The following is a 13,430-nucleotide window of genomic DNA, read 5'->3' on the forward strand; positions in this document are numbered from 1 at the left end:
CTATTAAAGCCCACAAGACCCTTTCTAACTACAAAGAAACCACCTCACTAACCCTAGCATCTGATCTGAAACAGTTTCTTTTGTTCTTGAATATACACATACACACATGGCTGAAGAAACTATATCTATCCAGAAAAGTACACTTACATTTAGTTTTTCAATTTAGATACCTCATAACCAACAATAAGAAAATGTTATCAGTGACTCTTCATAACTCTTCTAAATCACCTATTTATGTTTTTATTGTTTAGGGTGGCTCACAACTGCCTGGGCCTCTGAGGACACCAGGCCTGTACACATGTGCTGCACAGACACACACAAGCAAAGAAGACACAAACATTAAAAATTAAAATCAAATCCATGTTTACCAATTTAAAAATTTATTTCTATTTCAAGAAGAAAATAAAAAGGCAAGATGTTGCATGCCTACAATTCCAGAAACTTAAGAGGTAGAAGCAGGAGAATTAAAAGTTCATGGTAGTCCTAGGCTACATCAAAGAGTCCAAAGCCAGGGCTCAGGAGTTAAGAGCACTGGCTGCTCTTCCAGAGGATCAGGGCTTAAATCCCAGAACCTATGACAGCTAACATTTATAACTCTAGTTCCATAGAATCTGATGCCTCTACTGACTTTCACTGGCACCAATGCACACAGTTCAGACATACGGACACACAAAACACATATACTTGGGGGCGGGGACGGGGGAGGAGAGGAGAAGGAGAGGAGAGGGAGACTTCAAAACCAACCCAGGTTATATGAGCTTCCCAAACAGGTGGTAGGTGGTTGTCTTGTTTTGTCTGTTCAACAACTAGGCTCAAAGCAATCACTCTGCTTCAGCCTTCTAAGGAACGACAACTACAGACACGTGCCACTGTGCCTCAGTCTCAGTCAACCCCAGCACCCACCCTATAGGGTCTCTATGAAGCCCAGGGTGGCCTCAAATTCACAACCTCCTGCCCCAGGTTCCTAAGTGCTGAGATTACAAGATACTGTTGGGCTGGAGAGATGGCTCAATGGCCAAGAGCACAGACTACTCTTCCAGAGGTCCTGAGTTCAATTCCCAGCAACCACATGGTGGCTCACAACACTTTGTAATGGGATCCAATGCCCTCTTCCGGTGTGTCTGAAGAGAGTGACAGTGCACTCACAAACATGAATAAATAAATTAAAAAAAAAAAAGATACTGTTTCCTCCTTATTAGATTTGCAGTGAAGTGACACTCAGGACCTTATCTGTTTTTTTTGCAGTCAAATCCCCAGCATACCTAGATTTCCTTTGCATGATACAAGATATTTCAGAATTAATTTAAAAAGCAGAGAAAGAAGAGAACTCGTTCCTTGGTCTCCTGCTTCAATTTTAGGCTTGCCGCCTCTACAGACATTCCCAAGGTACAAAATCTGAAAGCTTTTTCTGTAGAATCGACTACCCACGTGCTAGCTCTTCATCTTCCCTCATTACGCTAGGAGCAGGGCTCCCAGGTTCTCTCCTTTCTACATGCTCCTCTTCACTCAGAAGCTAGGCTGGTAATAATGAAAACACATGGCTGGGAAAGGGGGCACAAGAGAGTCCGTCCACAGTGTGGATCCTACCCAACTCTGTTAAACCACAAACAGTCTCTACCTTAAATATCTCAAAGCCAGGGCAGAGGTGTGCACCTGCAATCCTGGCACTCAAGAGGCTGAGGCCGGAGGATTGACAGTTCTAGGCCAGCCTGAACTATAGCAAGGCACTGCTTCAAACAAATAAAAATGTTTCATCTTTACAAAAGAAGAAGGTCAAAACACACTCAAAGGAAACAGTCCTTAAATCTTTTTCTGTGACAGCAATGTGCAGCACACTGGTGTGGCCACAGCTCCTCAGCAGCCACACACTCACTTAGGAAAATAGTGCTTCGTGCTGTGCTGCTGCTCCACAGTTCTGACTTACTCAGGGCACTCTGGACAAACCATCCCCCGCCTGTGACAGGCTGACACCATACTCAGGGCAGCGGTTCTCAGCCTTCCCAGTGCTGCAACTTTTTAACACAGTTCCTCATGGCGCATGACCCCAACCATACCACCTGACTATCAACTCCTGTGAAAGGGTCTTCCCACCCCCACCCCGCCCCTGCAGCCCTGGCTGAGAAGCGCTGCTTGACGTCAGCAGCTCCGCAGCAGATACACTTACTGCGGGGACAGTAATCATCATCAGGTAGATTGTTGTGGTCTTTGCGGTGATGCTTAAACCGGTAGTCAATGCTGTTATGGACCCAGCCCTTCTCAATGAATAACCCTGGGACCTCGTTTGAGAAGAGCCAGTATCTACAAAGCACAACAAGGGATTAATTAGTGACAGCCATGATAAATGAGACAGTGGACAGGGAGAAGGCTGGGTCGCTTTACTGCTGGACAGCAACCTGAGAAGCAGGAAACTGGTCACAGTTGACAGTCCCTTCCTCACAATCTGTAAGGAAAGTCAGGGCAACAAAGACATCTTGGCATCTGGAACTCATCTAATGTCTGTGTCATTTCTGTAGTACCTATTCTGTTTCACTAGGTTCCACACAATGAATAAATTTAAAATAACTTACCTGAAAAATTATTTTTAGTGTTTTGTATTGTGTGTGTGTGTGTATGTATGTATGTATGTATGTATGTATGTATGTATGTATGTATGTATAGACATGACTGGGGCCCCACTGAGTTCAGAGAGGGTATTAGAACCCCTGGAGCTAGAGTTACAAATGGTTATAAGTCACCATGTGGGTGGGACCCAAACCCAGTAACAGTAAGTAGTCTTAATCACGGAACCATCTCTCCTAAAATACCGAACCACTTAAAAATAACTATTTGGATTACAGTTCATCTGTCTGTGCTATTTAAATTTCCTATTGATGGTAGCCTTAAGGACAAGAGGAGACTTTTTTCTTAATCATGGGAATAGAACCCATGGTTTATGCAAGAGCTCTGATATAAGCTACCAATAAGCCTGGGAAATTGCCTTATCTAACTTCAACCCTAGCATCTGACACCAGTAATAGTCAATGATTGAACCGCACGCAATCATGGCTACAAACAGAACTGAGAAACTGAACAGAACACCTCAGCTAGCTTCCCAACCAGTAACAACTAGGACCACTCCGAAGACACAGAAACTCAGCTGAGTGACGTACCGGTTGTGGTTGCGGTCTGTCCCAATAGGTGTCCTGCGCAGGACGAGCTTTGCCTTGGCAATCCCTTCCTGGAAAGCCTTCTCTGCCGCAGCCTTGTGCTTCCGCACTCGCTCCTCTTCAGCTTCCCGTTCCAATCTCACTGTGAAGATTAAAAACAAGTGTCTGTATGAAGCACGTGCTTGCCGGACCAGTCTCTCTTCCTTTTCCATGTAAGGTAGGACATGATCATCTATGATCCTCCCCATATTCCTTAGGATGTCTCACCCTCACTGCCACAGGATCCCTGATGAATTAAAAAGAAATTATTTCAGTCAAGACAGAGGGTGCAGATGGGAGTGAGGGGTGGTGCATATCTTTAATCCCAGCACTGGGGAGGCAGGAGGATCTCTGTGCATTCAAAGCCAGCCTGGACTACAGAGTTCTAGGACACCCAGGGCCACACACACAGAAAGCCTGTGCAGAACCTGCGACAACTTCTCTAAGTATGTATGTGTGTATGTACAGGTTCTCATATATAGCTCCATTCAGCCTTAAACTTACTATGCAGACCCGGCTGGCCTTCAACTTAGAGGTCTGCCTGCCTCTGTTCCTAAGTGCTGTGACTAAAGGTTTAGGCCACCACACTGGGCTCCTTAATGTGACAGGAGAAAAAAAAATCAGGACAGGGAAAGAGCAGCAGTAATTACAACAGAAGTACGGGTGAGGCTCAGTGGCAGAGTTGCCTAGCATCCAAAGCCAAACTCCAGACACCCGTGTACTAACACGAGGCTCATCGGAGAGCATTTCTTTCTTCAGACAGGATCTCACTCTATATCCTTGGCTGGCCTGAACTCATGGACTTTCTGGAGTGTGGAGATTAAATGTGGTACCACTGGGCACTCAGATCCCTCGAGACAGGGTTTCTTTGTGTAGTTCTGGCTGTCCTTGAACTCACTATTTAGACCATGCTGGCCTAGAATTCACAGCCATCTGTCTGCCTGTCCTTGTTTCCCTCCCTGGTTTGAAGGCACCCACCATCACCACATGACTTTGTTTTTAATAGTTACTGCTTGGGGGCTGGAGAAACGATCAGAGGCTGGGAGCACTTGGTTCACCTCAGCTCACTCGTGTGCAGCTCACGACCACCTGTAACTTGGGTTCTAAGGGAAGTGACCCTAGACAGGCACACGGTGCGCATACATACATAAGGATAAAGCAATTATAAACAAATACAAGTTAAAAATTAATGTTATTACTTCACTGATGGGAAAAAATTATGGAGTTGAGTCTCGTGTAGCCCAAGCTGGTCTCCAACCTTGTTATTATGTGGAATGTTGCTCAATAAAAACAATCTATGAATCCAGTATTTAAGTTTTTGTCTGTCAAATCCTACTACTATAATAAACAAAAGGCTGCTATTTACAATGTCACAAAATTGTCTCTATGATCATACATACAATATAGTTAGAATGTTAAAAAATACATTTGTCAACAGGATCTCTTAAAAATAAGGTAAAAATCTTACCTATTTATCTATCTAAATAAATAAAGCTGGGTTTGATAATACACACATTTAATCCCAGCATTTGGGAGGCAGAGCCAGGAAGGTCTCTGAGTTCGATCGAGGTCAGCCAGGAGTACATAGAGCGGAGTTCCAGGAAGTGAGAGACAACCTCGACAAAACAAAACAACAGCCAGGCAGTGGTGGCATATGCCTTTATTCACAGCACTCTAGGCAGAGACGGGCAGATATTTGAGTTCTGAGTTCAAGGCCAGCCTCATCTACAGAGTTTATTACAGGACATCCAGGGCTACAAAGAGAAAACCCTGTCTCAGAAAACAAAAAAAATTAAACAAAAATAACCACAGTAGTACAGTGCTTGCCTAGCACATCCAAAACTCTCAGTTTGAGCCCTGAAACCACAAAAATAAAATGAAGTATAAAATCTATGGCCTTTAATAAAGTTCTCTAGATGGATTAGCTATGTAATTACAGCAGTTACAGAAGAGATAAGTACAAAAGTAAACATTAAAGGGAGTAAGTGTTAAAGACAGATCTGGTGAAAACGTGGAAAAAAAATCAGAACCCTCATTCTGGCGACAGGGATGTAAAACTATACAGTCACTTTGTAAATGGCTGGGGAACTCCTCAAACGGTTAAGCATAGCTACAGGACTCAGTAAGTACTTTCCTAGGCATACCCCAAAGGCACTATGTGGAGACAAATCCTTTACAGAGATGCTCACAGAGGCATACTAGTAACAACCAAATAATGCAAGTGACCTAACTGTCCACTGACTGGTGAGCAGTCAACAAATAACATCTGTGATTCTTGAATCCATTCAAATGAAAGAAATACAACATTAAAGTAGATTATATGGTTTTTATTACTTTAAATTATGTGCATGCATGTGTCTGTGTGAAGGCATGTACATGAGAATGCAGTTGTCCGAGGAGGCCAGAAGATGGTGTTAGATCCCCTGGAGCTGGAATTGCAGGTAGTTATAAGTTATTTTGCCAGAAACAGAAGTCATATCTTCTCAAAGAGCAGTAATGCTCTCTTAATCATTGAACCACCTCTCCAGCCTGATGTGATACTATTTAATATATAATGCATATATATATTACATTTAATTATCCTGTGTGTGTAAAGGTCAGAGAATAAATTGTGGAAGTCAGTTCTCACTTTCTGCTCTGTGGGTCCCAGGAGCAATCGCAAGTTGCTAGATGTGACAGCAACTGACACTGAGTTCTTTTACTGGCCCAATGGGAATCTATTTAAATGAAATGCACAGAGCATATGAATCCAGAGAAATCGGTAGTTTTCAGAGGCTAAGAACAACTTTCGAGGTTTCTTCTGGGATGGTGGAAATATAAGTCTGTCTTTTATGTCTTGATTTCTTCCAACATACTGTTTTACATGCTATAACACAGATGAACCTCTCAGAAAATGCTCTGGTGCACACATTCAATTCCAGGGCAGAGAAATTTCCTTAAATTCAAGGCCAACCTGGGCTACAGTGTGGGACTGTCTCAAAACAAAGAAACAAACAAAGAAAACAAAAACAGTAACAAAAAGAGACAAGTCTAAGTGCATGCAGGCAGCCACAAAAATCGCAACCGCTGTCTATATGTGGTTATTATTCCATGGCTTACTACAGTCTGCAGGTCCCTCAATTACTTATTCATTTAATAATTATGACTGCGTGTTTTGCCTGTATATGTCCATTCACCACCTGCATGATTGTGGAGGAAAGAAGGGGAGGCTGGATCCTTTGGAAATAGTTGTGAATTGCATGCACACACGCGCACAGACACACACACACACACACACACACACACACACACACACACACACACACACACACACACACAGTATCCAAAGCACACAAAGCTGGTGAGCGAGCATGGTGGCCTCATGCCTGTAATCCTAGCATTCTGTAGGTTGAAGCAGGAGAGTGAGTGTAAGGTCAGGCTTAGCTAAAAATTAAGTTTCAGGAAAGGCTGAGCTAATTAAGACCTTATCTCAAAACTGAGAAAACAAAACTATCTTAGTGAGTGCTAGTTTACGACAGATACCCTACCATTACTAGTACTTTCTGTTCTTCTACCCACGAAAGGGCTTTCCTGAAGCTCTCAGGACAAAGTTTACCTTTTGTTTCTCTCTCCTGGATTTCCCGCTTCCTCTTAGCTTGCATGCTAAGCAGCCTTCTGCTCTTGACAGCGCTAATCATGTCATCTGCTTCCACTTCCACTTGGTTTTCAATCTTCACAATTTCCTTCTTCCTGTCCACTTTGCCTAGCACGTTCTCCTCTTTGCCATTTTCCTTATTTCTGGCTTCCATCTCCTTGCGCTTTTGTTTCTCTGCTCTCTTCTTATCATTCTCCTCCTTCAGCACGGCAAGCCGCTCCTTCCACAACTCTGCAGACATCTGCTGTCTGGTCTCCATGTGGTCTTGCACAGAGTACGTCATGAGGATCCGGTGGCACAGAGCTGTCAATATCCGTAGCTTCTCCTCTGAGGTCAGCTCAAAGAATTCTGATGTCTCCAACTTCTCTAGGAACTCGTCTTGTACCTCGTTGTCCTCAAATGGTGTTGAATCTTTATTGTCATCTGTGTCTGAGCCCTCGCTGTCTTCCTGGACGTCACACCTGCGCAAGCAGAGCCGGACCAGCTCTGAGACAGAGTGCAGGGTGAGGGGGATTTCCGACAGCTTCATGCCCAGTTCTCCATAGTCTTCTGCAATTTCATCCTGCAGTAAGGTCTGCAGCAGGATGACCAGCACTCTGTTCAAGTACAGAAAACCACCTTTATCTGCACTCAAGGCTTCCATTAGGGACACGGCAGTGATAGGGTACTGAGCATCAGGCAAGAGCAACCCGGAGTAACAGCTCAGGAACTCCACTACCAGGGCCACATCCCCAAAAAGGGTGTTGGGCAGCCCCTCAGGGGTATCTACCAGCCTGAATGTCGGGAGGTTTCTGCCACCTAACTCCTGGTCCTCATATCGCTTCTGCTTTTCTAACCTCTCCAGCATTTCTTTCTCTCTCCGTTCTTTGGCTTTTTCCCGCAACCTCTCCTTTAGCTCCTGTCGTTTCTTTTTCAAATATTCTTTCCGTTGCTCTTCAGACATAGAGGCCCACCTCTTTTTATGTTCCAGGAGCTCATAGCGTTTCTGGACAAGAGCCCGGAGCTCCTCTGGAAGACGGGCTCTGTCTTCACTGGAGAGAAGCCGTGCGGTTTTGGAGATTACACAGGACAGGGCGCTCTTCTTGTCCTCTTTGTCTTTATTTTCTTTGTAATAGGCAATCAGATGCAGGGCTGCAGGTGGTAGGTGTTTATGGGGTTTGCCAGAAGACCTTGGCACACCCCCAGAACTCCTCGGGGTGCGAGTCATCTTCTGAGTCCCTTTGGCCATATCCAACAAAGTCATCTGCTTCATTTTGGTCTTAGGCGTCTTCACACACTTGCTGGGCGACTTGGAGTTGCCTGTGGACTTCTGTCCGTTCAGGATGCCTTTGCCCCTGCCCTTGGCCTTCAGAGGTTTGTCGCTGTGCTTCCCCGGCTTCTTGGTGGACGGGCCTTTCTTAGGTATGTGGAAGCTGTGTAGCTTGTTGGGGGACATAATTTTCATCACCTCTTCCAAATGTTCTTCTGGAGACTTGGAATTCTTTGAGTTCTTTACTTTGAGTGGCGGGCCATTTAACGACTTCTCCAAGTGCACATGACACCACAGCTTAGGGTTTAGTGGGGAACTCAGAGAAGAATTGTCTCTCTTAGGTTTCTTTGAGGGCTTCCTGTCTGGAGATCCAGTATTCTTCCTCTTGGTAGAGGGATTGAGAGTCATATACTAAAATTTAAGAACAGGAGCAAAATTACTTTTAAAAACTATGTGCAGCAAGCACTATCTAAGCCCTGTAAAGCCACACATCCAGCTTCACAACATGGGAAGACCTGTCTGAGAGCAAAGCTTACACTTGGCCGATGTGGTGGAGGAGGTACCAGTGATCCCCAAACTCAGGAGGTAAAGCAAGAAGATCAGAAATTTAAAGTCTGTCTTTGTTACATACCAAGACTGGGGACATCCTGACTCACTCACTGACTGTCTCAATGTCCCCCAACCCCCAAAATGTGCACTGTGGAGCTGTACAGCTCAGTGATAGGACGCTTCTCTATATGTGAGGACCTGGGTTCTACTTCCAGCACTGTAACCAGTCTACCGTCCTCTGAATGCTAGATGCTTTGGTGCATGGCTAGCTTCATGTTCCCATATGCTTAGTGGTTCTCAACGTATTTTAATGAACTCTATGAACACTTTCTCCAGCAACAACATATAAAAACCATGCATACAGTTTTCAAAGTCTATCCATGGGTCCGATTAGGAAGTAACTGATCTAAAATCAGAAGCATCTCAAGATTTCAAGAAGTATCACTCTCAACCTGAGGGTGCAGCTCAGCTGTAGAGCACCTTCCTAGAACCCTCCCTCCAGCTGACTCTATGTACAACACTTGCCGAACATGAAAACCCTGTATCCTGTCCCTGAAAACAGGGGTGGGGCATCGAGAGGGTATAGCCCTGTTCTTGAAATAAGTTAGATTTTCAACCTTTAATTTTAAGTCAGCTTCAATAATTTCTGCTGTAAGTAGAATATACTATACAAATACCTAGTTTCAACCCAGAGGCATACATTCCTGTGAAAACACAATTATGTGGAGTGGTAATAATACTGTTCAGATATAGAACCCTCCTGGCCTTGGCTCTTGGTTTCTCAAATTCTTCTTTGTTCTCTCCCACAATGAAAAAACTCATTTCTATGAATATATTAACTACAAGCACTATAAATTCTCACTTATTTTATACAGTTCTTTAAAATTCTTTTAACACTGTCCACTGTTTATCTTACGTAGGTTGAGTATATGTGTGCTGGGTGGTGCTATGCGCAGGCCAAGGTAGGCATGTGGAGGGCAGGGGAAAACATGAAGGGAGTTGGTTCTCCCTTCCCATCATGTCGATCAGGGGGATTTGACCAGATGCTCAGACTTAAACACAAGTACCTTTCCTTACTGAGCTACACTGCCAATCCTGACTGTATAGTTTGAATGCTTCCCCCACCCCTTCATTCTCTCAGCCACTCTAGTCTACAATGTTGCAATCTCACAAGCCTTTTTTCTTTTATTTTCCGAGACAGGGTTTCCCTTGTAGTCCTGGCTATCCTGGATCTACCTCTGCAGACCAGGCTGGTCTGGAACTCACAGAGATCTTCCTGCCTGTGACTCCAAAGTATTAGGATTAAAGGTGTGTGCCACCACCACCCAGAGTATCTCATAAAACTTTAAATCCATTAATTTTATTACATTTTCAAAATCCTAACCTGTTTGTACTTTTTGAAGAGGTGAGGCATCAGAGCCAGGCACAGTAACTCATACCTATGATCCCAGCACTCAAGATACAGAGGCATGAGAGTCTCTAAGTTTCAGGATATCCAGGGATATCCAGTGAGCTCTGTCTGAAACATGCTGACAAATCCCTTCCAAATAAACAAGATATGCCCAAGACAGTCTCAAGACTCTGAACAAGCCATGCTCCAAGCGTACAGAGTAGATGGGCATAGACCACCATGACTGGTTTCCACTGTTCCTCACTTAAATTTAATTCTAGGCAGTCATTACAAACCATTTCACACAAACGAACAACTTCATATTCTGTATTTACTTGGAAAAGCCCAGTCCATTCTGCCCAGGTTGTTCATGTTCATCATAAACGCGTCAGGACAGAAACTACAATAATCCGCTGCTGGCCCTCTCACAGTCCATTCCCTCACAGTCCATCTCCCTTCCTGCTCCATTCACACCTTCTGGCACCCCAAGCTTCCATGCCTCATTTCCCTCGCATAGAGTTAGTTAAGAGGCGCTTGGCACGCTTGCTCACACCTGTAATTCAAGAACTCCAGAGGCTGAGGGAGAAAGACTGTCAGGTCAGAAGGAGTGTCATGTAGGAGTCTGAGGTCAGCCGGAACTACAGTGTGAGACACTGTATCAAAACTAAATCTAGCGGTTGGGGATTTAGCTCAGTGGTAAAGCGCTTGCCTAGGAAGTGCAAGGCCCTGGGTTCGGTCCCCAGCTCCGAAAAAAAGAACCAAAAAAAAAAAAAAAAAACTAAATCTAGGGCTGGAGAGATGGCTCAGCGGTTAAGAGCACTGACTGCTCTTCCAGAGGTCCTGAGTTCAAATCCCAGCAACCACATGGTGGCTCACAACCATCTGTAATGGGATGCTCTCCTCTCAAGTGTCTGAAGAGAACTGTTCATATAAATAAAATAAATAAATCTTTAAAAAAAATAAACTAAATCTAAAAGGCACATGTGAAATGCCAACATTTGGAAAACTGGGAGAATTTCCTCATGGCCAACAGATGAGGCTACAGTGTCAGACCCAATTTCAAAAACAACCAAAACTAGGTTAGAACCTAGTTCACTGGCCACAACAGGAATTTGTTTAAAGTATGTATAAAATTTTAATTGATTTTAATATTTTAAACAATATAATGATAAGTCAGGTATGTCAAAGCCTATAACCCCAGCACTGGAAAGACAGGAACAGGAGGGGCAAGGGCAGCCTGGGCTACATGAAACCATGACTCAAAACAAAAAACCCAAAACAAGTCAAAACAGTAAACTGACAGTTAAAATACAAACTAAACGGTCAAACTCATCTGAGCTAACAGGAAAAAGAGTACTAGATAATTTCCACCACCGGAAGCAGCTATCCCTGAGGAACCATTTTGAATGGACAGGGCTAACTGGCATGGTGGCGCACATCTGTTATCCTAGCACTCAGGAGGGAAAGGAGGAGGGTCAGCTCAAACATTAAGAACAGAATCAAGGAAACAAACCCATAGAACCACAACAAAACCGAAAGCAAAAGAGCCTGAGAGAACAGACTATGATTAAACTCTTCTTTTGAGTAAATGAGCAAATCCCAACATTAAAGCCCAAGCTGGCTTTTCAGAATTATAGGCAACAAGATACTGGTGCACGCCCCCATTCGGCCTCGTAGGAGGAGGAAAACTGCAGGACTTTTAGCTGATTTTAGCTGGCTGCTTACTAGTTCCTGATTAAAACTAAATGTGCTGTTTCCCAATACCCCTTTCTCAGGACGAAGGTTCCCCATCTTACAGAACATAAACACTAGCTGTGACTCCTGGGATACCTTTCCCCACTGTAGAATTCCCTACTTGTAGTTTCCCAGGACTAAATATCAAATGTTAATGAGAAATAAGCAAAAAAAAAAAAAGACAACTTATTTAAGGTTCCCCTCACAGACAACAACACTGTGAGTGCTTCAGAGAGCAATGTACTGCCAAGCTTGTCCTGCAACCCCAGCAGCAAGTGAAAACAAGTGTATGCACTCAAGCTGGCCCTTCCTCAAGCAGCCCAGACAACCAACCGCACAACAGGACAAACAGACCACTCCTGCTGATGCTCAGGTGCATGCTTAAATAGGAGGCTGATCAAGACAGCTTTGTTCTGACATTTTAAACAGATACCTTTAATAGGCATCATTAGAACTGGGAGGCCCAACTTAATGACTGTCTTTCTATTTAAAAGAATTCAAAGTTACAATAAGGTGCTTTTACTTCCACTTGGAAGCAGTGTTGAAAAATAATATGAACCATTAAATGGCCAGAGCTCTAGTCTCTATTTTCATCAAGTCATATCACATTAAAAATTTTTTTTTTCTGAAAAATGAAAGAAATGAACTCACCCAACCCCCTCCCAACAGGCCGGCTCCCGGCGTGAGCAGTCCTTCAGTAGCTGGATCATCTCAGCATGGAGCATGCTGGGTAGTCACAGCCAAATGGGAGCCGGCATGGCTGGACTCGGGGGGAATCTGAAAAAGTATAAAACCACTTATGTGCTGAGGGTCTCCTCTATTTCCCACTCAGCACAGTTCTATAAGATTAATACGGGGGGGGGGGGGGGAATAGGAAAAAATTATTTTGGTAAGGGCCCTTTCTCAGTGCTAAGTACTTGTGACAGCAACATGAGAGGCCGAAAGAAAAAGTTAACATTATTCTAATATTATTCCATCACAGAGAACATAACACCACCAGGACTCTAAGTCAAAGAAAACTTTTCTTTGTTGATTAACAATGAGGAAACAATCTGCAGCAAGTCAATCTGAAGCTGAATTTAATAATAAAATACCGTGTCTGAGCACTCAGACCAACTGAGAGCTTTGTCAGTGCAGGTGAGCAGAGTGGCCACAAGTGTCAAATTTGTGGGAGTGGAGTCACAGCCAGTTGTGAGCTGCCTGATGTGATGACAGGTGCTGAATCTGGGCCCTCCAGACAAGAAGTGCGTGCTCTTAATCACTTAGCCATCTCTCAGCCTCACTCACATACTCCATACTTATTCCAGTGGGTTGTTTTTTGTTCTCCTTTGAAAAAATGTAGTCCTGGCTATTCTGGCACTTGCTATAGAGACTAGATGAAGTCATGTGCTAACACACACACACACACACACACACACACACACACACACACACACACACACACACACACACAGAGCTCCAGTCTCCTCCTTGCTGCACACGGGATAGAATCCAGGGCCTCTCACAGCAGACAAGTCGTCTACCACCAAACTCAATGCTTTTCTCCTTCTCTCCTCACTGATGACAACACAGCACAAGTTTGAGGGCAATTAATAGCTTATCTCAACCGCTGTATGTTTTTGGCCAGTAAGTTAGCTGGGAAGGCATTTTTCTGTTTTGTTTTGTAGTCCTGGGTACTGAGCCCAGAAC

At 44.0% G+C, this 13,430-nt stretch overlaps 1 protein-coding gene across 5 annotated transcripts in view; it reads right to left on the bottom strand.

Annotated features, from left to right (window-relative positions):
• Baz1b (bromodomain adjacent to zinc finger domain, 1B) overlaps positions 1-13,430 on the bottom strand; it is a 58,139-nt gene that overhangs the window by 20,265 nt on the left and 24,444 nt on the right. For 4 of the 5 annotated variants that reach the window (NM_001191916.1, XM_087579067.1, XM_087579069.1 and 1 more), the window contains 3 exon segments: positions 2,165-2,298; positions 3,150-3,288; positions 6,781-8,479. In NM_001191916.1, the coding sequence (NP_001178845.1) occupies positions 2,165-2,298; positions 3,150-3,288; positions 6,781-8,479 (1,972 nt within the window). 5 annotated transcript variants of the gene reach the window in all.

Source organism: Rattus norvegicus, chromosome 12 (assembly GCF_021556685.1).
Source record: "Rattus norvegicus strain SHRSP/BbbUtx chromosome 12, alternate assembly SHRSP_T2T, whole genome shotgun sequence".
Lineage (NCBI taxonomy): Eukaryota > Metazoa > Chordata > Mammalia > Rodentia > Muridae > Rattus > Rattus norvegicus.